General features: G+C 43.4%; 1 protein-coding gene across 3 annotated transcripts in view; it reads left to right on the top strand.

Annotated features, from left to right (window-relative positions):
- The window catches only part of LOC142728759 (protein phosphatase 1 regulatory subunit 36-like), a 157669-nt gene extending 133111 nt beyond the window's left edge, over window positions 1-24558 (top strand). Inside the window, exons 1-11 of one of the 3 annotated variants that reach the window (XM_075849139.1) lie at window positions 11096-11183; window positions 11549-11613; window positions 13848-13964; window positions 14983-15111; window positions 15304-15386; window positions 15547-15616; window positions 16957-17055; window positions 18888-19031; window positions 20945-20987; window positions 21106-21281; window positions 24061-24558. In XM_075849139.1, the coding sequence (XP_075705254.1) occupies window positions 11175-11183; window positions 11549-11613; window positions 13848-13964; window positions 14983-15111; window positions 15304-15386; window positions 15547-15616; window positions 16957-17055; window positions 18888-19031; window positions 20945-20987; window positions 21106-21281; window positions 24061-24067 (942 nt within the window). In that variant the 5' untranslated portion in view covers window positions 11096-11174 and the 3' untranslated portion in view covers window positions 24068-24558. Of the gene's footprint in view, window positions 1-11095; window positions 11184-11548; window positions 11614-13847; window positions 13965-14982; window positions 15112-15303; window positions 15387-15546; window positions 15617-16956; window positions 17056-18887; window positions 19032-20944; window positions 20988-21105; window positions 21282-22751; window positions 23322-24060 lie in introns of those variants that run through there. The other 2 variants (XM_075849137.1, XM_075849138.1) reach the window with 2 other exon arrangements.
- The last annotated feature ends 262 nt before the right edge of the window (window positions 24559-24820 follow it).

Below are 24820 nucleotides of genomic sequence, written 5' to 3'. Positions count from 1 at the left end.
CACGGCACACGGAAGCACTTCCGGGTGACACGCGTGATTCGCACTACAGTAGGTAAAGAAGTGAAGGGAAACCTAAAAGCCTCTCCTTCTTTACTGTGTTGTAACATCAAAACAGAGTGTCATAATGATGCCGGCTGCGCGAAAATCACGCAGCCACGCACCATATGCTGCTGACACACCAAACTTTTGCTTGCGCAAAACGCAGCGTTTTTTGCGCGTGCAAAACGGACACGTTCGTGTGAATAAGGCCTAAGGCGATAGTCAGACTAACGTGTGTGAAATCAGACGTGAAGAACGGCCGATTTGCAGCCGTTCGGGACCCGTTTTCACAGACTTGAGTCTATTGAGCGATCCGTGAAAACGCACAAAAATAGGACATGTCCTATTTTTTTACAGGCCCTTCACACGGTCTGTTAGAACAGCGACCATGTGAATAACCCCATAGAAATACACGCAGCCGTGTGACGGCCATTAAAAAAAACATCCTTCACACGGACGATTAACACGTTAGTCTGAATAAGCCCCAACTCATGTGAATGGGGTTTGTCAGAACGTCATGCACGTGCAGCATTTCACCCCACAAATAATTTTTTTCAGCTTCCCAGTACATTATGCGGCACAATAAATGGTGCCATGAAAAACTACAACTTGTACCGCAAAAAACAAGCCCTCATGTAAAAAAAATAATAGCTTTTGGAATGTGGAGAGGAAAAAACAAAAGTTAAAATCCAAAAAATGGCTGAGAAGGGAAGGGGTTAAATAAGCTGCATGCCTATTAGGCTATGTTCACACAATTCGCAAAAACAGTCTGAAAATACGGAGCTATTCAAGCGAAAACCGCTCCTGATTTTCAGAAGTTTTTTAAGCAAACTCGTTTTTTTCGCTGTGTTTTTTACGGCCATTTTTGGAGCTGTTTTTCTATAGAGTCAATGAAAAATGGCTCCAGAAACGTCTGAAGAAATGACCTGCACTTCTTTTTCGCACCCGTTTTTTTACGCAGCCGTTTTTTTCTCATTGAAATCAATGGGCAGATGTTTGGAGGTGTTCTGTTCTGATATATCAGACGATTATGGCCAGAAAAACGGCAGAAAATAAGCTGTGTGAACATAACCTAATGTTGCAGAATTGTAACGTATTTCATCCTTTACAATGTAAAGGCTTAATTTGCGGTAAATCCCCAGCAAATTCTGTAACGCACACATTGAGGTAATGTGGTGCACAAAATCCGTATCAAAACCGCAGGTAAAATCTGCACCTAATAGTGCTTTTTTTATACATTTTTAGGTGCGGTTTTTACTTTTTGATGCAGAAATAGGTGCAGGTTTTATGCTGCAGATTTTTATTTTATTTTTAAACTAGTCAGAAACAATTCGCAAGCGGAAACGCAAGATAAAGAGACATGTATCATATTTTCAAATACGCACCGCAGGTCAGTTTTTGTGCAGAAAATGCGACATGTAAATGAGATTTCTTGATCTCATTTACTTTGCTGGTCCTGTATTACACTGCAGATTTGCCGCACGAAAATACCCACGTGAGTACCACAATTTCCGTTGCCCACCCCCGGTAATGGAGGGGGGCCCCAGACATCTTGGCTGTATGGGGCCCAGAAATTCCTGATGGCTGCCCTGTCTATAATAGACAGAGGTTGGCATAGGACGCCAGGGACATTGTTTGGCCTTTTCTGGAATGATTGATAAATCTGAATTACCCTGTATAGTAGTAAAAGCAATTGTTTGTCAGCTGATTGCATCCTTTACGCGGCAAGAAAAATGGTCGCTTCCCGGCAGCACATCTACCTGTGTAAATAGGAGATGTGCTGCCAACAAGATTCAAAATGTAATACAACATATGCACAAGGCATACATATGCACCATTTTACATTATTAATTCCCTAAGGTGACATGACTGTACTCATTATATATAGTACCAAAATGGAGAACACTGAGTCTAGAAGTCAAATATAAAATACTCATTTTTATTCCATCAATTCTAAAATATTACATACAATATAAATTAAAAAATGAATCTACACAGATGAAAGAAGCATCGCCAAGCAAGAAGAATATTACATAGATATTCAATGTTGGTATATTACAAAATGCATGGTATGGAAAGCACAATATAAGGCTGGGTTCACACGACCTATTTTCAGGCGTAAACGAGGCGTATTATGCCTCGTTTTACGCCTGAAAATAGGACTACAATACGTCGGCAAACATCTGCCCATTCATTTGAATGGGTTTGCCGACGTACTGTGCAGACGACCTGTAATTTACGCGTCGTCGTTTGACAGCTGTCAAACGACGACGCGTAAATGGACTGCCTCGGCAAAGAAGTGCAGGGCACTTCTTTGCCACGTAATTTGAGCTGTTCTTCATTGAACTCAATGAAGCACAGCTCAAGATTTACGAGCGTCTCAGACGGCTCGCAAAATGCGAGGAGGAGCATTTACGTGTGAAACGAGGCAGCTGTTAACAGTCTGTCTTTTCACATGTAAATGCCTCTCATCGTGTGAACATACCCTCAAAGTGCATAGTGCCGAGCAAATATCAAATGTTGTGCATCCTACGAAGGAAATATTCTACAGAGACTGTCATTAGTCCCCAAAAGGATTAAATATATACTAAGCACTGTAGTGCAACGCTGCTCTTAAAGTTCCCAACTCACAATATAAAGTGCGAAGTGCAAACAATTCCAATGATATAGAGCGACATACTAACCCGTCATGCTAAGTCTCGAGGTTGGTGTCCTGCCTGTTTTATCTGTGTAGATTAATTTTTTAATTCATATTGTATGTAATCTTTTAGAATTAATGAAATAATAATTAGTATTTTATATTTGACTTATAGTGTTTCTATTTTGGTACAATATTCAAAATGTATAGGGACAAACAATCATATTAACAATCGTATTAACAATCGTTCATCCCCACACTTGTGATTATTTCTCTGTATTAATGGAGCAACTGAGTGCCGATTGATATGATGTATTGTTGCCCAGCGCTTGTATAACGGGCAGAATATCTGCTTGTGTAAAAGTAACTTTAGTGACAGCGGCAGGCCACAATATTGCAAGCAACTAATTGTATTACTTTGTACTACAGCTGTATCTCTATAGTTAAAGTACATTTTTTGCAAAAAAATCTCCATGTAGCCCAAGCCTTATTCATACATTTCCAGGAGTAATAACATAGGTAGGGTACACCACAGAGTTCCAAAAAAGATGCTCTAAAATTGTTATCTCATAGGGAATACAAATATATACTAAAACAGACATGTCAAGAGAGCCAATAACTTTTTAAATCCTGTGACTAACAGGTGACATCTCCTCTTATTGGAGTTATTCTCCTTCCTTTTCCTTTGCAAGTATACATTAGCCAATGTCTGGTATAATGAAATTGCAGCTTGATTAGGAAATATGCGGAACCCTCCATCACCTCCATTGGGTCTGAGTTGTGGTCAATAATCCCACCGATGCAGAGCCTAAGAGCGGTGCAGAGCCTAAGAGAATCTGATTCTGGAACCAAATAATGTACTGGAAATTATCATGTATCTGCTGTTTAACATTCAGTGGCAACTGAGCAATAAAACTTCCCAGGTATCAAAAAAATGTTGTGTGCGTTGTTTTTTGTGGAGGGCAGTATCCGTCCAATCCATCTTTAGGAGGAAAGATAGTTTTTCCAAAAGGTTTGGGGCTCCCATTCTAATCAAGTTTGTAGTAATTGGGTTGATGTGTAAGAAGATCCTTTGTGCCAAAATATTTGTATTCTTGGGCAGGCACAGAGACAATGGAACAGGTTGGTGTCTGGGGTTGACGGTGGGTCAATATGCCTATCTGGAAGCCTTAGAGAGGTATGAGATATGTTTGGTGCCTAATGTTGTGTCTCATCTCCCTGAATCTTGTAGATGGTAAAAACTTATAGGCATAATCCTGAGCGTTTAATGTAGTGTTATAGAATAAGCTTGGAATATCTCATTTCCATTTCGTATGTGTAGCTATAGAGTCAGCATCGTCCAAGTGTTTATGAAGCATTTTCTATTGTCTAGTGATTTGACCTTTCTGGGCATCATGTTTGGAGAACCACCCCTATAGCACTGGATTCCATTCTAGATCTGTCCATTTAGGCAGGATGGTTTAAAGGTAACTGTTAGGGTATGTTCACACGCAGTGGTTTCAGACGTAATTTGGGCCGTTTACGGCTCGAATTACGACTAAAAAAACGGCTCCATTACGCCTCCAAACATCTGCCCATTGCTTGCAATGGGATTTACGGTGTTCTGTTCCCACAAGGTGTCATTTTACGCGTCGTTTTCAAAAGTTCAAAAGTTTTATCGGGCGTTATTTATTTGATTAGTTGTGGCTGATTAGGTGATGGGCACTTTGAGTGGCCATGGGCCCCACAGGAGCCTCAGGCCCCAGGCCCAAACCGGCCATATTATAATTCACCACTGTATGTTGTGCCCCCTCCACCCCTGACAAGCAGTTAGGGGTATAGATTGGTGGGAGCAATTAGTGCCTTTGTAGGACAATGGAAAGATACCCTCGTTTCCACATGCCTGTTCTACCAACAGTCTCTCTCTAAAATAGATAAATGTATCTTGATCTTATGGTTATAAACTGATTGTCTATTTTGGACAATCCCTTTTTGTTAGAAGGGTCCCAAAATCATAAGCTGACTACAGGGCGTCCAACTGCTGGGAATTACAGCGATCAGCAGTTAACAATGGAGGACTCCAGCAGCAAGTGTTATACTCCCCTGTTCATGTAATGCCGGGTCCTCCAGAGTGACTGATGCTCCTTGTAGCTGCTATATGCTTCTAAACATCGAATCTCCCTCTGTTAAATTAGAGTTTGGACGCATTTTTTTAAAAGACTGTGGGGTAAAATTTACCAAACAAATTGCCCTAGGATTCTTAAGTAAAAAGTGGAGTACACGGCGTAGGCCAAATTTATTATATATTTTGGACACTTTATGCACCTCCCTTGAAGGGGCGTGGCTAAGAAGTGTAGGTAAAATGCACCAATTTTATGAACAGCGTGTGCCATTTTGTTTTGGTGCAAAATGTTGATGCAAAGTACAGCAGCTATACGTGACATTTTTATTTATTTAGTGCAATTTGAACCATTTTCACTGTCTTATAGAATTATTAATTTTATGACATTATTAATAAACCCCTCCCGTTTTTTATTTTCAGTTTTGGCTCCTTACCATTGGTCGGGGTCCATTTGCAGCATATAAATACGGCCTTGCCATTTTTGGAAATAAAATTAAAAGCTTCAGTACTTTCCAGGATTCTGGGAACTTTTAGAGAATTACAGGTCACGTAGTTTGCATTGAAGCGGATTCACTTTGGGAGTTCTTCACTTTCATTGTAAAAAGGTCTTATGAGCTCTTGCCCCCCCATAAAAATTCCAGTTGGTTTGATTCTGGTGACATGGACTACACATCCAATAAAGTATCATGATGCTCAGCATTCTGCTCCTTAGAACAGTACGCACTAAGAATTTTGGCAGACTAGAGCTAAAATAGCTGGCACATGAAAAACACCATTACCAAATGCTTTAAAGTAGATCTCTGTGTTTTGTAATTTTGTAGTTTTTATGTCCAAAATTCTGTGCAGATTAATTTCTCAATATATCTTTATAGCGGTTTCAACTTCGCTTTTCTGATACAGAGCTCCAAATCCCCTGCATAAACAAAGGTTTAAACATAACATGCTGGCAGCCTGGTGCCGCCACTAGAGGGAGCATTAGAGCTAACTGCATACTGTATTATCATTGAGTTCAATGTGTTAGGCCTTGTCCACACAGTGCAGATTTGACGCAGACTTTGCATGTGTTTTTTAAGCCAAAGCCAGGAATGGAACCTGAACAGAAGAAATGTATAAAGAAAGGCCTCATGGGTCTGCTCTCCTGGATCCAATTCTGGTTTTTAGCTTAAGAAATAAATGCAAAATCTGCATCAAATCTGCACTGTGTGAACAAGGCCTAACAGTACGCAGTTAGCTCCTAAGCTTTTTCTAGTGGTAGCTGGCTGCAGGTATCCAGCATATTATGTTATAAATCTATGTCTATGCAAGAGATTTGGAGCTTTGCATCAGGAAAAACTGAGCTTAGAACCACTATAAAGAAAGAGATATAAATAAATGCCAGTTCAAAAATAAAAATTAAAAATCCCCCTATGGGATTAAAAAAATAAAATTAAAAAGTAATGAAAAAAATGTAATGTTAAATAAAAAAACTTTGTAAAAAAAAAAAATACACACAAATGCACATTTATTACAATAAATAAACTTTATTAAATATAAGTCCCAAAACATAAAATAATACACACATATTTGGTATTGTCATGAACGTAACAACCTGCACAACAAATTTATGGTATCATTTATAATGATCAGTGATAAAAAAAAACTAATAAAAAGCGGAAACACTTTTTTTTCTGCATTTTTTCCAAAATGAAAATGAATATAAATGTATTGATAATATAAATGTACGAAAAACTAGCACCAACATAAAGTATAACACGTCCTGCAAAAAAACACAATGTATCATACAACTACGTCAAACTAAAAAAAAAAAAGTTATGAGCGCCGGGATGCAAAAAAGAAACATAAAAAAATAGTTTTGTCCTCAAGCTCACAATTGGCTGCCTTTAAGGGGTTAAGGAAGTCTGGTCTGGGGTCTGTATTTATTTAGCGGGTCTTGTCGGGGGTCTGTATTTATTTAGATGCATGTCAAAGATTCACAGTGAGCAATAAGAATTTAAGGGGAAGCAGCGCACGTACGAGCGCTGTGGTCCCTTCAAAACAGCTGTTTTATAAAATAGCTGAAATAATATGGAATTTGAACCCAGGATCATATGCTGGGGGGCGACCAGAAGGGCAACATATGGACTGGCGGCTCCCTAGGCGGGGTTACTGTGGCAGGCAGACAGGGCTGGCCACGGTAGGCGGACTTGCCCGCATTAAGAGGTGGGGTGCCAGGGGCACGTGGGTCCCGGCTCCTGGAGTGCAGTGCAGTGATGATATTGGGCTCCCCTTTGTTGTATATTAAATTTTGGTCAATAAAGTTGGCATAAGCCACAAAAATGTTTTATGATGATATGCTGTGTATGTTTTTTTTATTTTGGGATTAGGAGTAATGGAGTCTCTAGGGTTTAGCATGGGCGATCCTTACTGTATACAGGGCCGCCATCAGGGGGGTATTAGGGGTACTGGTGTGAGGGGCCCGGCCAAACCTAATTGAAAGGGGGGCCCGGCAACTGCCGCGACTTGCCATTAGTAGAAAAAAACGGGCCCCTGCAATGGGGCCCATTTTTTTCACCACAGAATGTCGTGAGCTGCGGGCCCCCCTCTTGTCATGGGGGCCGTCGAACCGCCCGCGCGCGCGCGACCGATCGCGCGCACAAAGGAAATCCCGCCCGTGCGCACTCACAAGCGTCCGCGAGCACGCACCCACGAAAGCCCGCACTCGAGACCGCCCGCGAACGAAGCGCGCGCAGCCGCGGACACACACATGGACACAACTTACCTGGAGCCTGGCTGGAGGTGAAGGACTGGACGTCTGGACCGAAGACATCATCTGAAGAAGACTGGAGTGGGAGCAGCTCTTCAGACACAGTGAGTAAAGTGTCTGAAAGTGCTGTTTATGTATGGCCCTGTTCACACAGAGTATTTTGCAGGCAGAAAAAATTCCTTACAGAATTTTGAGGCAGATTTTGACCTGCCCACACTATCTTGCCGCTTTTTTTGCTGCGTTTTTTGCCAGCGGCGATTGAGGACAGCAGACAAAAACGCAGCGAAAAATGCATTTTCTGCCTCCCATTGATTTCGATGGGAGGTCAGAGGCGGAACCGCGGCAAGAAAGGACGTGCTGCTTTTCCTTTTTTCCGCGACTGGCTCCCATTGATTTCAGATTAAATCAATTGGAGGCGGTTTTGGAAGTTTTTTGGTGCTGATTCTGACGCAGTGTCCGAGTCAATATCAAGGCCCAAAAACTCTGTGAACTGGGCCTTATTGTTAGGGCTTATTCAGACGAACGTGTAATACGTCCGTGCAACGCGCGTGATTTTCACTGCACCAAATAAGCGGTCACATGGGATGAAACGTCATGACAGGAGGCCGAGCTGCGCTAAGAATAGAGGATCGCGTCACCAGGACTACGGCCGGGGTAAGTCTAAACTTTTTTATAAATTTAAAAAAGTGCCTTTTTTTTTCTTCTCATTTGTGATTTTTGCGGCAGAACCGCAGCATTTCCGCAACAGAGGAGCAGCGATTCCACAGAATACATTGACATGCTGCGACTTAAAAAGCCACACTGCAGGTCCATTTTTTTTTGCAGCGTGTGGATGAGATTTGTTCAAATCTCATCCACTCGGCTGCGACTGTGATACGCTGCGGATGTTCCACAATAAAATGTGTTGCATAAAATCCGCAGTGTTCATGCCTAGTGCGTTCCTACCCTAAGGGGGGATTCACACGAGCGTGATTTGGCAGCGTGTAGGGCGCGTGGTTTTCGCGCGGCACGCAATGCCCTATAGAAGTCTATGGGGCAGTACACACAGTCCGTGTATTTTGCGCAGCGTTTGCTCGCTGCGCAAAATACGCGACAGGTTCAATAACTCTGCGTATTTCACGCATCACGCACCCATTGAAGTCAATGGGTGCGTGAAAACCACGCATGTCGCACGGAAGCACTTCCGTGCGAACTGCGTGTTTGCGCAACAGCTGTCAAAAGGATGAATGGAAACAGAAAAGCACCACGTGCTTTTCTGTTTCCAAGCATCCAAACGGAGTGTCTTTGCGAGGAGCGAACCCCGACAACCGAAGCTAACTTCACCGGGTTCGGCCAAACTCGTTTTGGCCGAACCCGGCCAAAAAATTTCCGGTCCGCGACGTCGGGAGACATTCACTGTGCATGGTGCTGAAAGAGTTAAACTGTTTCAGCACCATGGACAGTGACTTGTGATCCCAAAATACATGAACCTGTAAAAAAAAAACGAAGTTCTAACTTACCGATTACTCCTGTCTCCTTCCTGCAGTCCGACCTCCCGGGATGACACTTCAGTTCAAGTGACAGCTCCAGCCAATCACAGGCCAAGCACAGGCTGCAGCCAATCACAGGCTGCAGCGGTCACTTGGACTGCCGCGTCATCCAGGGAGGTGGGGCCCGATGTCAAGAGAGGCGCGTCACCATGGACGCGTCACCAAGGACGCGTCACCAAGGCAACGGCCGGGAAGTTCTCGGTAAGTAGGAACTTTATCTTTTTTTTTACATGTTTTTCGCTGTTGTGTTCGGCATTCACTGTCGAGGGTGCTGAAAGATTTAGCTCTTTCAGCACCTTGGACAGTGACGGGCATCGACAAGCCTCATCTCTATGATGCCGGCTGCGCGAAAATCACGCAGCCGCGCATCAGACACGCATGACACACGCAGCTGTCAAATGGTTTTTGCGCTCGCAAAACGCCGCGTTGTTTGCGTGCGCAAAAACGCAACGTTCGTGTGAATCTGCCCTAAGGCCGGATTTACACGAGCGTGCGTTTTGCAAAAGGTCCATAACAGCTCCGTGTGTCAGCAGCGCATGATGCACGGCTGCGTGATTTTCGCGCAGCCGCCATCATTATGACACTCTGTTTGTAGCACGTGGTACTTTTCTGTTTTCATTCATAGTTTATACGGCTGCGGAAGTTTTGGGCAGGATTTTCACGCACCCATTGAGTTCAATGGGTGCGTGATGCGCGAACAATGCACAAATATCGGACATGTGGTGAGTTTTACGCAGCGGACTCACGCTGCGTGAAAATCACTGACAGTCTGCACAGCCCCATAGAGTAACATAGGTCCGTGCGAGGCGCGTGAAAATCACGCGCGTTGCACGGACGTATTACATGTTCGTCTGAATAAGCCCTAACAATAAGGCCCAGTTCACAGAGTTTTTGGGCCTTGATATTGACTCGGACACTGCGTCAGAATCAGCACCAAAAAACGTCCAAAACCGCCTCCCATTGATTTAATCTGAAATCAATGGGAGTCAGTCGCGGAAAAAAGAAAAAGCAGCACGTCCTTTCTTGCCGCGGTTCTGCCTCTGACCTCCCATTGAAATCAATGGGAGGCAGAAAATGCATTTTTCGCTGCGTTTTTTGTCTGCTGTCCTCAATCGCCAGCGGGCAAAAAACGCGGCAAGATAGTGTGGGCAGGTCAAAATCTGCCTAAAAATTCGGTGCGCGATTCCAGGCGGTCGCCAGGGCGCATGCGCGATCGGTCGCACGGGCAGCGGTGTTTGACGGCCCCCATGACGACCCCCATGCTACCCAGGGCCGTCATCAGGGGGGGTATTAGGGGTACTGATGTGAGAGGCCCGGCCAAACCTAATTGAAAGGAGGGCCCGCAGCTCATGACATTCTTTTGGTGAAAAAAACGGGCCCCATTGCAGGGGCCTGTTTTTTTTCTACCAAAGGCAAGTCGCGGCAGTTTGCCGTGCCCCCCTTTCAATTGGGTTTGGCCGGGCCTCTCACATCAGTACCCCTAATACCCCCCCTGATGGCGGCCCTGGGTACCATGATATAGTGCTGGACGGAGTACCGTTAACAGGCGGTGCCACGGTAGGGGGGCCCAGAAAATTTAGCTGTAGGGGGCCCTGAAATCCCTGATGGCGGCCCTGACTGTATATGACATCATTGGAGCAGTCTGCATAGTATAAGGGCAGCAATGTTTACACATCATGAATCCAGCAGTATATATTATATATACTACATGCTTACTGTTGTTATATTACTAGAGGTAAAGGAACTGTGGAGGTGGAACAACATGGGCAATGCCTGTCCTTCTGGGGTGTGTAACACTGTAATATTTAGAAATAAGATTAATGTTTTAGTATACATCCCGGCTCCACCAACACAACTGATTTTTGTGAGGCCATTTAGTGTTGTGTTCTGGGGTCCTATATTTTCCATGTATGCCCCGTCATGAGTTTATTGTGGGCACTACTATGCTTTGCCACGCCCACATTGCCTGTCCCTACTTCTAGCTACAGTTTAGATTGCTGTGCCCCACCCACATACAGTTCCGTTGCTCCGCCCACTGAATGTCACTATAGACTAGTTGCTTGGCAACAGACTTCTTAAGATAAGATTCCATGTGATTTCCTCAGTCTTATCTATTCCAAAACCATGGAGAAGGTAAATAACCTAATCCTCCAGCCCCACCCCCTGTAATACATGAAACCCAGGGGAAAGGATGTCATTTGCTCCATGTATACCCTCATCTATACCACAATTTCTACATTATTTCAGAAAATGTATTAGCCGTAGCAAAACTATGAAGATTGCATCGGCAGATGTTTCTTGTAATTGTTCCTAGGAACACGTGCTGTAAGGCAATAGTGCTGAGCACTGATCCACCATACTTTATACTCCTTACCATTATATCAAGTATTGTCTAGTTTTAACCCTTTCACTTCCTAACCTCATTATTGGTTCCCCTCAAGTAAATAGATTTTTAGTCTGAGACTAGATCTTAAGTTTAAACTTCATTTTATCTTCAGATAAGAAAACTTTGTCCGGAAGGATTTCTCTGGAACGATGAGAAAAAAGCACTTGAGTTCTCAAGGTAAGAACAGACTCCACAGTCTCCAGGATTTCTGTTTCAGACAGTAGAAAGATTCAATAAAGATTATTAGCTCTCATTCTCTATTATTTTTATTCAGTTAATAGGTTTATATTAGGTATTTGCTTTGAGGCAATTTTCTAATTTATGTCTCAGCTAAAGTGTCTTCAAAGATGGAGCTCCCCTTTAACCCCTTCCCAACTTCCACCGTATATTTATAATGGAGGCCAGGTGGGGTGGTGTATTGCAGGCTCACGAGCTGAGCACACTTCATAAAATGAGCGTGATGGCTGTATGTTACACCCAAATCTTTACAGTAACTAACAGGATCCCGCTCGCTTAACCCCTTAGATGCCAGGGTCAATAGCAACCGCTACATCTAAGCCATTAGAATAAGGGGGCGTCCCCTCCGATTTCTTTTTGCCCCCTCTTGATGAAAAAGCGGGGTGCTAATGATTGTTATATCAGCCTATGGGCCTAATGAAGGCCCCAAGACCTGACATTTTTGTTTTCCTATAAATACGAGCCTGAAAAGAACATAATGTGCTGCAATACAGTAACATTGCAGTATATCATGGACGCGATCCAAACATCACTGGTTCAAGCCCTCTAGGGGGACCAATACAAAAAAGTTAAATAAAGGTTCTCTTATATACATAAAAAAAATTAAGAGTTTAAAAAACTTCCCTTTACCAATTTTCCTCCAAAAGCAATGTAAAAAAAATTAATATAACCGGTATCGCTGCGTCTGTAAAAGTATTTAACCTGCACCGTGAACGCAGTAAAACAAGAAAACAAAAACGACTGAATCGCTGCTTTTTGTTCATCTCATCTCCCACAAAAATTGAAATAAAAACTGATCAAAAGGTTTTATGTACCAACAAAAACTGGAGCTCATCCTGCAAAAAAACATGCCCTTTTAGGCTATGTTCACACGGGGTATTTTGCAAAGTTTTTTGACGCGGAAACCGCGTCGCAAAACTCGGCAAAAACGGCCCGAGAACGCCTCCCATTGATTTCAATGGGAGGCGACGGCGTCTTTTTCCCGCGAGCAGTAAAACTGCCTCGCGGGAAAAAGAAGCGACATGCCCTATCTTCGGGCGCTTCCGCCTCTGACCTCCCATTGACTTCAATGGGAGGCAGGAGAAAGCGTATTTCTCGCTGTTTTATGCCCGCGGCGCTCAATGGCCGCGGGCGAAGAACGGCGCGATAATCGCCGCGAAAATCGGCGTGCAGGGAGAGGAATATCTGCCTCAAAGTTCCAAACGGAATTTTGAGGCAGATATTCCTCCCCCAAAATACTCCGTGTGAACATAGCCTTAGCTGCTCAATTGACGGAAAGATAAAAACGTTATGGCTCTCAAAATATGGTGACACAATTTTTTTTTATTTTTAACAATTACGTTTTGTTTTTTTAAAAGCAGTAAAACTTAAAAACAACTATATCATTTTGGTTTTGCCGTAATCGTACTGACCTGCAGAATAAATTTAAGATGTCAATTTTACTGCATGGAGAACGCTGTAAACATGAAACCCAAAAAGCAATGGAGGAATCACAGGTCTTTTTTTTCCCCCTTTCTACTCCACAAAGACGTTTTTTTCCAGTTTCCCAGTACATCATATCATATAATAAATGGTGCCTAAAAACCTACAATTCGTCCCGCAAAAAACAAGCCCTAATACGGCTATATCGATAGGAAAATCAAAAACTTATGGCTTTTCGAAATTGGGGAGGAAAAAACAAAAATGGAAAAAATGAGAAGTGGCTGTGGAGGAAAGGGGTTAATGGTACTTGTTATTTGCTTGGTTGGCTTGGGAATGTCCCGGTTTCTCAGTATGGATGATCTTTATATTACAGGAATTTCACTTTTCTATTAGATGTCATTTATTACATGTCACTGGCAGAAAGTACAAGAAAGTTCCTTTAATCTGTAATGAGGGTCCGGCATCCTTCATCAATACATTTATGGTGGGAATTATTCTCCAAGATAATAAGTCACTAGTGCTCCCTAGGTTAACCATTTATGACCCCTAGCAGACATGTCAGGGGCACTTAAAATGCTGGTACTCTTGACCAGGATGACAAGGCAGCCTATAGTCCTCAGTCTGCAGGTCGAGACCCTTAAAGACACTTCAGAGTTCATATAGGTCTGTTCTAGCAATAAACGCTTACATCAGATGCTTATATAGTCTCTTATAAATACCTGTAAAACTCTTCTCTTATACTATTACTTTAGGTACAGCAATGTGCAGATGAAAAAGATGCCCCCTCTCAGCAGCAGCAAATTCATGGGCTCCAAGGAGACCCTGATGACGGTGAAGTCAGTCCGGCTTCAGGAGAAACCGTCAGACAGGTAGTTACATAAGGTCGTCATACATAAATGCAACAAACAGAAATCTACAGCGGATTATTAGATGTATCATCAGATACTGCAGTTGGATTAGCGGAGTAAAGGTCCTTTTACACGGGCAGATTTCCTGCCGGCTACAAGCACTGATAATAATATGTTGATCTGCGCTCTTTTAAAACATTTAAATAAATCAAACATCGTGTGGTATGAACAAGCGTTGATACAATATACAATACTTCATCCCCATACAGTTTCCATTTTGTCGGCAGCACATCCCTTGTTTCCACAGGAAGATGTGCTGCCACCAAATGATGATTCTTTTGACTGCATAAAAGATGCGATCAGCCAACAACAACAAGCGTTTGCTGGTTTGTTAGCTGATCGTTGCCATTTTTACACTGGGCAATGATCGGTCGTTCAGCCGATCATCTGCCCATGTAGAAAGCCCTTAACAAAAGTTTACACGTTCTTTCTTGTTACATTCAGAGGGCTTAAAGGGGTTTAAATTGATGGACTATCCTCAGGATAGGCCATCAATATGTGATCCGTAGGGATCCGACACCTGGCACCTCCACCGATTCACAGTACGAGCAGTGGGCCCTGCGGCGCCTTCAAAACGGCTGATCGGTGGGGGTGCCGGGAGTCGGACCCTGACAGATCACATATTGATGGCCTATACTGAGAATAGGCAATTCATTTTATGGGACTGGAAACCCCCTTTAAGCCTAGTCTGACACTAGTGCTACTCACACAACTGATGGGATGTAACAGTTTAGGCAATCCTAAACATATTCAGCTTTAGTTACATAATACTGGACAAGTATTTTAAGCTGCAGAATGTCACCACAAGGGTTATTCAGGGTTCTTTTCAGGGCCAGATTAAGATTGGTGGGATCCCCAATCCCACCGCTGGGACCCAGTCCCCTACTTGCCCTGTGTCACGCCACCACCATATCTAGGTGATGCTTATATAGTCTCTTATAAATACCTGTAAAACTCTTCTCTTATACTGTTACTTTAGGTACAGCAATGTGCAGTTGAGCAAGCTGCCCCCCCTCAGCAGCAATAGCAGCAGCAGCAAATTAATGGGCCCCAAGCAGACCCTGATGACGGGAAAGTCAGTCCCACTTGAGGAGACCCCGTCGGGCAGGTAATTTGAGTATAGTCATACATAAATGCAACAAACAGAAATCTACATTGGATTATTAGGAGTTGTAACATCAGATACTGCAGCTTGTAAAAGTGTATATGTGTTATAGCTGAGAAATCACATTCTATGTATAATTCACTTAGTCTTAAAGAGACAGTAAGAGATTATTTTACTATTATACTCTTACGTTAGATGGGGACCAGGAGATAAATCTCCTGAAAAGACCCTTCCATTGAAGAGGAAACCTGAACTGGAGACTCTGAAAGACGTCAAGAGTGAGTATTATCCATGTGACTTATGCACCATGTGTCTGTTCCATCAAGACTTTGTTGAGGGGACAAGTGTATTTCCCTGAAACCCGTAAAAGACCCATTAATTTTCTATCAATTAACTGGGTAAACAGCAGATCCATCTTACTTGTCCATTCTCTTCCAGGAATGGCTTTAACCTTGATGGAAGAACAGGAACGTCTGTGTTTCACATGTGATTTTGCCTCCGTCTTCGGGTATGTCGCTTCTACAAAACTGGCAAAATATTCTATTCTCATTGACCTATAGATCAGTGCAGGGCGGACACAAACAGCAGAGGGCTCCTGAGCAGGAACAATATTTGGGCCCCTTGTTCTTCGATTTTTTTTTTATATGGCTACTAGGCCCTCTTACCTACTCGGCCCCTGTGCAGCTACACAGGTCACAAAAAGTAATTCCACCCCTGGATCAGCGATCCTGAGAACCTTAGAATAGTTATCCGGGAGTATTTAAAATACAGTAGGGCAGGCAATGGTATAAAATAATAAACTAGCAGGTATTCAACCTCTACAGTGCCCCCCCCCCCCCGCTCCAGCACTGAGGTCCTGTTCTTCACCGCTTTAATCCGGTAAGCTCCTGCAGCAGTCACGTGCTGCTCATTAGTAAAGGCTGATGCAAATGATTGGCTGCAGCTGCACATGAACGATGAACAGCATGTGACTGCTGCAGGAGCTTCTGGGACTGGAGCGGTCGAGAACAGGACCATAGTGCCAGAGGGAATGTTACTTCAGTGGTTGAGTAACTGATAGTTTATTATTTTATACCATCCCCTGCCCTGCTTCCTTTTATGAAGGATTGGTTGAAATCAAGCCTATTCCCCTTTTGAAAGATATTATTGTAATTGTTTTTGGCAATAAACCTCAGAGGAGTATTTTTGAGCTTACTAGCAATGTATGTGTCTCTTACTTCTCTCCGATATATATATATATATATATATATATATATATATATATATATATATATATATATATATATATATATATATATATATATATATATCGATATAACCTATGATCTGGATCTGGATAAATTCCCGGAGTGACTGTCTGTTGGAACACTCGTCTAAAATTTCACTCTACTATATTTTTAGCCATAACTTGCTCAACAGATCTGATCAGTGACATAAAAGATCCAAGAATATGAGGTGGAGTCTTGTTTTAGGCTTCTCTTCATATTATTACTTGGTGTATGGGCTACCCGAGAAATTCCCACCTCAGCTTTATCCACTCAGAATAAGAAGTGTGTGTACAGAACCCCCAGATAACTTTTCCACTGTTCCTTGGACTGTATGGCTGGTGAGGGGCGGTAATGGGATAGAAACAATTGTTGTAATTCTGATTTAGGGTTGACGGTGAAATCTGCAGTGACCGATGGTTGACTGACTGTGTTGTAGAGGGGCGACCTCTGACTTCCCATACCAAAGACCATCCTGATTGGTTACTATGGACAAAACCTCCTCTTTCTGTCATCACTGGTTCTCAAAAATTAGGTTCTTCATATTTAGTGTCTTACATCAACTATTTTAATTTTTATTTAGATCCAAGGAACTTGATGATTTCCTAGTGGCTGTGAATTATTACATGTATTGTTTTCTAATGAAACAATCACAAGACAAAAGGCCAAAATCTCTACTGCCGTAAGTGTTTGTCACGTTCACAAGTAACAGGTTGCTGCAGATTTTCTGTCCGGATTTGCATTAGCAGCAAAGTAGATGAGATTTTTTAGAAATCTGATCTACATGCTGCTGACATTTTCTGCACAGAAATTGATTTTCGGTGCTTATTTATAAATGTGCAGCATGTCAACTTCTGCTGTGGAAGTACACATGTTTGTTGCTGTTTTCCTGATTAAATTCAATGGGGAAGAAGAAATTTGCAAGTAAATCCTAGTGTTGCACATGTTGCTGTGGATTACCTGTGGATTCGCAGCAAAATGTGAAAGTTTAGATAGTTCAATATGTTAAAAAATTATATATATTCATCTCCTGTAGTAAGGGGGGATTCACACGAGCGTGTATTCGGTCCGTGCGGGCCGCGTGGTTTTCACGCGCCACGCATAGCCCAATACAAGTCTATGGGGCAGTACAGACAGTCCGTGCTTTTTGCGCAGCGTTTGTTCGCTGCGCAAAAAGCGCGACAGGTTCAATAACTCTGCGTATTTCGCGCATCACGCACCCATTGAAGTCAATGGGTGCGTGAAAACCACGCAGGTCGCACCGAAGCACTTCCGTGCGAACCGACTGAAACAGCGCACCAGCTGTCAAAAAGATGAATGTAAACAGAAAAGCACCACGTGCTTTTCTGTTTCCAAGCATCCAAACGGAGTGTCTTGGAGATGAGCGAACCCGGCCAACCGAACCAAACTTCACCGGGTTCGGCCGAACTCGTTTTGGCCGAACCCGGCAAAAAATTTTCCGGTCCGCGACATCAGGAGACAGTCACTGTCTATGGTGCTGAAAGAGTTAAACTGTTTCAGCACCATGGACAGTGACTTCCGATCCCAATATACATGAACCTGTAAAAAAAAAACGAAGTTCTGACTTACCGAAAACTCCCGGCTTCTTCCTCCAGTCTGACCTCCCGGGATGACAATTCAGTCCAAGTGACAGACAATCACAGGCCAAGCACAGGCTGCAGCGGTCACATGGACTGGCGCGTCATCCAGGGAGGTGGGGCCCGATGTCAAGAGAGGCGCGTCACCAAGGACGCGTCACCAAGGACGCGTCACCAAGGCAACGGCCGGGAAGTTCTCGGTAAGTACAAACTTTTTCTTTATTTTTAACAGGTTTTTCGATATTGTGTTCGGCATTCACTGTCGAGGGTGCTGAAAGAGTTAGCTCTTTCAGCACCTTGGACAGTGACGGGCGTCGACTAGCCTCATCTCTATGATGGCGGCTGCACAAGAATCCCGCAGCCGCGCATCATACACGGATGACACACGCAGCTGTCAAATGGTTTTTGCGCACGCAAAACGCTGCATTGTTTGCGCGCGCAAAAGCGCAACGTTCGTCTGTATCTGCCCTAATGCTTTCCTGTCCCCGTTGGTCTGTGTACATCCGGCCTCTAGCGATGACGTGTCGTGACGACACGTAACTGCTGCAGCCAATCACAGGCTGCGGCAGTCACATGTGACAACTCTGGAAGGCGGGTCTACAAAGACCGGCAGAAAAGCGTTGCCAAGGGAACGCCAGGGGAAGTAATTGTAGTAGCATTTGACACCCACAGCAGGGAGATCCACATGATTTGGTGCGGATTTGCCACTGCAGATTTCCCTACAATTGTCAGCAGATTTGCTGCAGAAATCTTCTACGTGTGAACTTATCCCAAAAATCTGGTCATGTAGAGCTGAATTATTTGAAAATGTCACCAAAAAAAAAGGGGAAGAGATCCTATTATCCATAATGCTGGGATGGATCCTCACCCCCTCTATAAAGGCTTTTCTTACAATGCTGCTTGTTTGTGTTTCTAGGAGCCGGAGACCTCCAGAAAAACTGGCAGAGAAGTCAGATCTAGAGAAGAGATCAGAAGCAGCACTGAGACATCTCACTGTCAGATACTCTGCCCTTAATATTGGACAAGAAATAAAGGAGCAGCACCACATGGCATTTGAAAAGTATGTTATCTTTTGAGAATTTACTCAAAATGTGGTGTCTTATGTTTTGGCATTTAGGAATATATTCACACAGTGCGGTTTTGCCACGTTTTCTTACTGCGTGGACAAAAAACACATTTGCAAAATCGCGACAAATCACGCTAAAAAGGCATGCGTTTATCTATGTGATTTTCGGCCACCTGGCAAAAAAACTATGCAAAACGGCACTGTGTGAAGACACTCTAATGATTAGACTATAGAATAGTAATAATGTTAATATCAGAACTGTTCCCTATACAAGAGGGGGGGGGGGGGGGATGTACCGGGACCCAATAAAAAAAATCTTGCACAGCTATGAAGAATTTCAAATTTTTTACATTTACCCATAAAACACAGGCTGCCAATTATGATGGCCTGTAATCAGGGCCGGCCTTAGGGGTGTGAAACCTGTGCAAGTGCACAGGGTGCTACACCCTCCCAGCATGCAGGGGGCGCCACTGGGTTCTGCCTCTGCTCTATCCTCTGCTCCTCCTTACACATGAAGGAAACAAGAGCAGAGGAGGAAGCTCCGCCCACAGCCCATCCTGCAAGAAGCCTGTGAGTCTGTGTCACGAAGGGTCTGTGGACTTACTGGGCCGTACCTCCTAGGCGGTAAGGCAGCTGGCCTAGAGAGTGCAGGTGAATGTCTATAGTTCGTAAAGGGACCTGTGGCAGCTCAGACAGCAACAAGGCAGGCTCGGCTAGGAATAGGCAGCAGGTCAGGCGAGGTGAAGCAGGTCAGACATGGATACAGCACAACACGACTTTGGCACAGCACAGTGCTCGACCAGGGTGGTTTGAAATGCTAGGGACAGGAACAGGAACAAGTACAGGAACTGGAACAGGTACAGGAAAAGGTAACACACTAGGAGGCCATCACATAGACAAACTGGGGAACAACAACAGCAGCGCTCAGGCATCGAAGCAGGGGGCTGGACCCCTCTTATAGTCCAGGGTACTCACGGGTCAAAGTTCGTCAAAAGGTCCGGTGCACACGCTGCTCCTTTAAGAGCGGGCACGAGCGTGCGTGTGCACTCTACGGGATCCGGCTGAGGTGAGTGGATGCGAGCACTGGCGTCTCCTGAGGAGGAGGCTGGGGCCAGCGCTTGCCGACTCGTGGCTGCGGCTGTCAGGAGGGGACTGGAGCTGACAGCCCGCAGCCACGGACATTACAGCCTGTCAGCAAGGAGAGATGGTAATTGTCTATGTGTGTATATGTGTCTCTGTGTTTGTGTGTGTATATGTTCCGGTATGTGTATATATGTTTCTGTTGGTGTGTATATATGTATGCCTCTGTGTGTTTTTATATATGTGTGGGTATAGTTATCAGAGTGTGTTTGTTATCTGTGGTGTTACATAGGACTGCAGTTAACATCTACTACATTATCTGTACTCAGAGAGTTATTACTGTGTTATCTGTGGTGTTACATAGGACTGCAAGTAACATCTACTACATTATCTGTATTCAGAGAGTTATTACTGTGTTATCGGTGGTATTACATAGGACTGCAGGTAACCTATACTACATTATCTGTACTCAGAGAGTTATTACTGTGTTATGTGTAGTATTACATAGGACTGCAGGTAACATATACTACATTATCCGTACAGTGTATATATGTGCCTGTGTGGGTGTATATGGGTCTGAATGTGAATGTATCTTTGTGCTTGTATATATGTGCCTTTAATGTATTTGTATATGTTCCTGTCTGTGTAATTATGTGCCTGTGTGTCTGTATTTATGTGCCTGTATCTGTCAATGTCATGCTGTCACTGGCTGCCGTAATGTCCTCATGGGCGCTCTGCCCCTTGCAGTGTTGCTATGGGTCACACACGTTTCTGGTCATACCTCAAAACTCAGAGCTCATTGTATTTTTCCTGTCTTCGTGTTCCAGGAGCAAAGCATCAGCTACAAGGAGGCTCCGCAGATTCTTTGAGGTAACGGCATTGAATTTATATTCTAAGATATGTTGAACTGAGGTCGTCACGTTCTGCTGGGGACAAGGCGCTGGCGCTTTCCTTATTTCTTACATCGAGTGTGTTTGTTTCTTTGCAGTGTTTATACAGCTTCAGTGTCAAAGTGGCTTGGGTGACTCTGAAGCGTAAAAAGCTGGAGTCTATAGAGAAGGAGCTGCACAGGATATTCTGGACAGTACTTTCCCACACCAAACTGGAACCAATGAGGAACGTGTTTGAATATAGGAAGAAGACAACACCATCTGCAGAAGAGAGGTACAACACATTATTGCTGAACGTTGGTCAAGAAATAGTCCTAGCTTAGGGCCCCCCCAGAGCAGTATTGATAGGGGCATTCATGTTACGAATTTATTGCTGGTTCATTTAATTATTATATTTTTGTTAGGTGGTTTGGTCCCCCCCCTTCTTTTCCCTTATAACTTGCAGTTGGTACTTACCTACCTTTTCCAGAAGATTCTGATATTCTGCCCAGCACCAGGTTACTGTCGCTGATTGGTTGTCTAATTACTGGGGAGATTCTTGGAAGCGTCTATTCTTCTGCCCAGCACCTGGACTTTGTCGCTGATTGGCCGTTCAGTCTGAAGGCGGGAAGATTTTGCTTTAAAAAACCCAGCTTTCCCGCTGTTTCTGTCAGTTCCAGATTTCCTAGGACCAGGGTCCCCACTCTCCCTCCCAATTTATTTAATTTCTGCTTGTCGCAATGTCTTATTGATGGGGTTTTTGTCTTCCAGCTATTGCTGGGTGGATTGAGTTTTAAACTGGTTTATTATTATTATTGTGATTTTTAATTTATAATGGTTTTAATTATTTATTTGGTTCAAGTATTTATCTTATTGATTCAAGTATCAATATCTTTTGGTAACCCTTAATAAAAAAATTGCAGCCTTTTTTATCCACATATTTTGTCTGGGGTCTTTAATTCTGTTATATTAATGTATGAATTTGGGCCTTGTGCCATCATGTTTCGCAGTAAGAGATCCCATCTATGCAGTCCAAGATTTTAATGTTTTCCCGGGAGTCCCCTTGCCTTTTCCACAGAGTGGGCATTGTTTGGCGCTATTTGGGCACTATCAGAATATGTGAATAAGTATGGCATCTCGGAACGGTTTTCCACTATGCGGGCAAGGTTTGATTATGTAGGCTAGTATAACACTGTTGACACTGGTATGATGGTGGCACCATTTGGGCCCATTACGGTGCTACATAGGTATTGCATAATTATGTGGGCACAGTATGGCAGTTTGGGCAGTATTTTGAACTGTGTAAGCAAGTATGACACTGTGTGGGTACTGTTTGGCTTTATGAGGCACTATGTTTTGGCAAAATAGAAGACATTAGCCAATGTATAGCCCTAACTTGGCACTTTATGTACTAGCTGCAGTGTGTGGACTTGATGGGCACTATCTGGTCAGTTGTTTCCCATTTAATCTGGGCACTGTGCAGCACTCTCTGTCCAGGTACTATGTGGCACTGTATTCATATATAAATATGGTAGTTACTAGGAAGGGCCACATTTTAAGAGACTTGCCATGGGACATTAAACAAACTGCAAAGTGCTCTCCCTTTTTTCTTTATCAGAAATGTGTGGGTGGGGGGGGGGGTTATGCAAGACTGTGATAGGTTCGGGTATAGAAGTAATATCCCACATATGGATTGTGTATGTGCCAAGCATGTGAAAGCAGATACGAGCTCTTCACCTCATACTCTTTTCTGTTCTGTCTCCAGTCTCGGCATAATAGGAGCGCCATCAAGGATGTTCAACCTACAGGATTTAGCAACTAAAAAACCTGGTTGGAAGAAGAAGATCTCAGAGAATCGCACCTAGTGAGCCACAGAGGCAAATGACTATTACTACCGGACATGGATTTTATATGGACATGACAAGATTTACTATATATGGACTTTTTACCGGATTTGACAATTACAATCGGATATGACTTATACTACTGGATATGACTTATACTATCGGATATGACTTATACTACCGGATATGACTTATACTACCGGATATGATTTATACTACCGGATATGACTTATACTACCGGATATGACTTTTTACTGAATATGGAATTTCAACTATGATTTGGGTCATCACCACCAGCAGAGCAATCTAAGCCAACCCTCCACCAGCAGAGCAGACTGTGTTATAATACCACCAGCAGAGCAAACTGTGCATCCATCACACCAATAAAGCGGCTATGTCACCATCACACCAGTAGCGACGCATTTCCAACAGTCTACTGGCTACGCTGACATTGTCACCAGTCGGCTAATAACATCCAACTTTAAGCACAATTCAATTTGTGTGTCTAATTATTTATCTTAGTTTGCTTTTGGCCATTGAATTTACTCTTTCACAAGATCAGTACATTTCTCCCCTGCTGCTGTGATTATCCCCATGACCTGACTGATTCGGGTGTGTTCACACATTGAAGTCATATTATAATTTTTTTCGGTGTTTTCTTCAACAATTGCAGCAAAATGCCGCAGTTGGGCAGCGCTTTAGTGAAAATCATGCCAATAATCGCAGGAGTATCGTCGGCAGCGAGATCACACAGTCAAGTCGTCCTTGTCTGCCTAGAACTGATGAGTGAGAAAGTGCGTGCTCGCACGCATGTGCGCAAAGCTACGAAGTCACTGCCGACAATACTCCCACCGCCACATCACAGAAGAAGAATTCACATTCTTTGTCTCAACTTCTGCTACGTGGCGGCGGCTTTTGTCAAACAATGGGGGAAGCCGCTGTGACACTGTCCATAGCTGATTGGACAGTATCACAGTGATAAGTAACACACCCCATTGACTGTTCAGGGGGTTGTTTACATATTGGGCGCCAAATATAACGGCACCGATATCTAAATAACGGAGGAGGATAGAAAAAAAACGTAAAGTAAGAGAAGGTTTGTGCAGCACTGCCTATTACCTTCTGCACTCATATTCACATGTATGGGCAGGTGAAAGGTTCTCTTTAAAGATTTTAGACTTTCTCCAGTCTTGGCCTAATAGGAGCGCTAATGAGGATATTCTATTCCAGTATTTGACACCTAAAGAACCTGGTGAGAAGAAGGAAGATCTCAGAGAATCGCACCTAGTGAGCCACAGGGGCAAACACATGTTTATACTGGATATGGACATTAGACAAACATGACATTTTTTTTTTACTGGATATGGACTTTTTATTGGATTTTACAAATAGTATCGGATATGACTTTTGATAGTGGATATACATTTTTTTTACTGAAAATGGACTTATAAATATTATTTGAGAAAATAAATTGGTCAACTCTCTACCAGCAAAGTAGGCTAAGCCACCCTTCCACCAGCGGAGCAGACTTTGTTACCACCCCACCAGCAGAGCAGACCGTGTCTCCATCACCCTAATAGAGTAGGTTATGTCACCACTTATACAGCAGCGCACACATTTCCAGCAATCTACTGGCTATGCTGACATTGTCACCAGTCGGCTAATATCATCCAGCTTTAAGCACAATTCAATTGCTTTTTGGCCATTGAAGTCACTCTTTCATAAGATCAGCACATTTCTTCCCTGCTGCTGTGATTATTCCCATGACCTTACTGATTTGGGTGGTAAATTGCTGCAAAATGACCCTGTATAGTAGTAAAAGCAATTGTTTGATAGCTGATTGCATCCTTTACGCAGCAAGAAAAATGGTCGCTTCCCGGCAGCACATCTACCTGTGTAAATAGGAGATGTGCTGCCAACAAGATTCAAAATGTAATACAACATATCCACAAGGCCAGGGCCGCCATCAGGGGGGTATTAGGGGTACTGG

Source organism: Rhinoderma darwinii, unplaced genomic scaffold (genome assembly GCF_050947455.1).
Source record: "Rhinoderma darwinii isolate aRhiDar2 unplaced genomic scaffold, aRhiDar2.hap1 Scaffold_69, whole genome shotgun sequence".
NCBI classification, from domain to species: domain Eukaryota; kingdom Metazoa; phylum Chordata; class Amphibia; order Anura; family Rhinodermatidae; genus Rhinoderma; species Rhinoderma darwinii.
The sequence above is the reverse complement of the archived record's forward strand: the minus strand, read 5'-3'. Positions and strand labels throughout refer to the sequence as shown.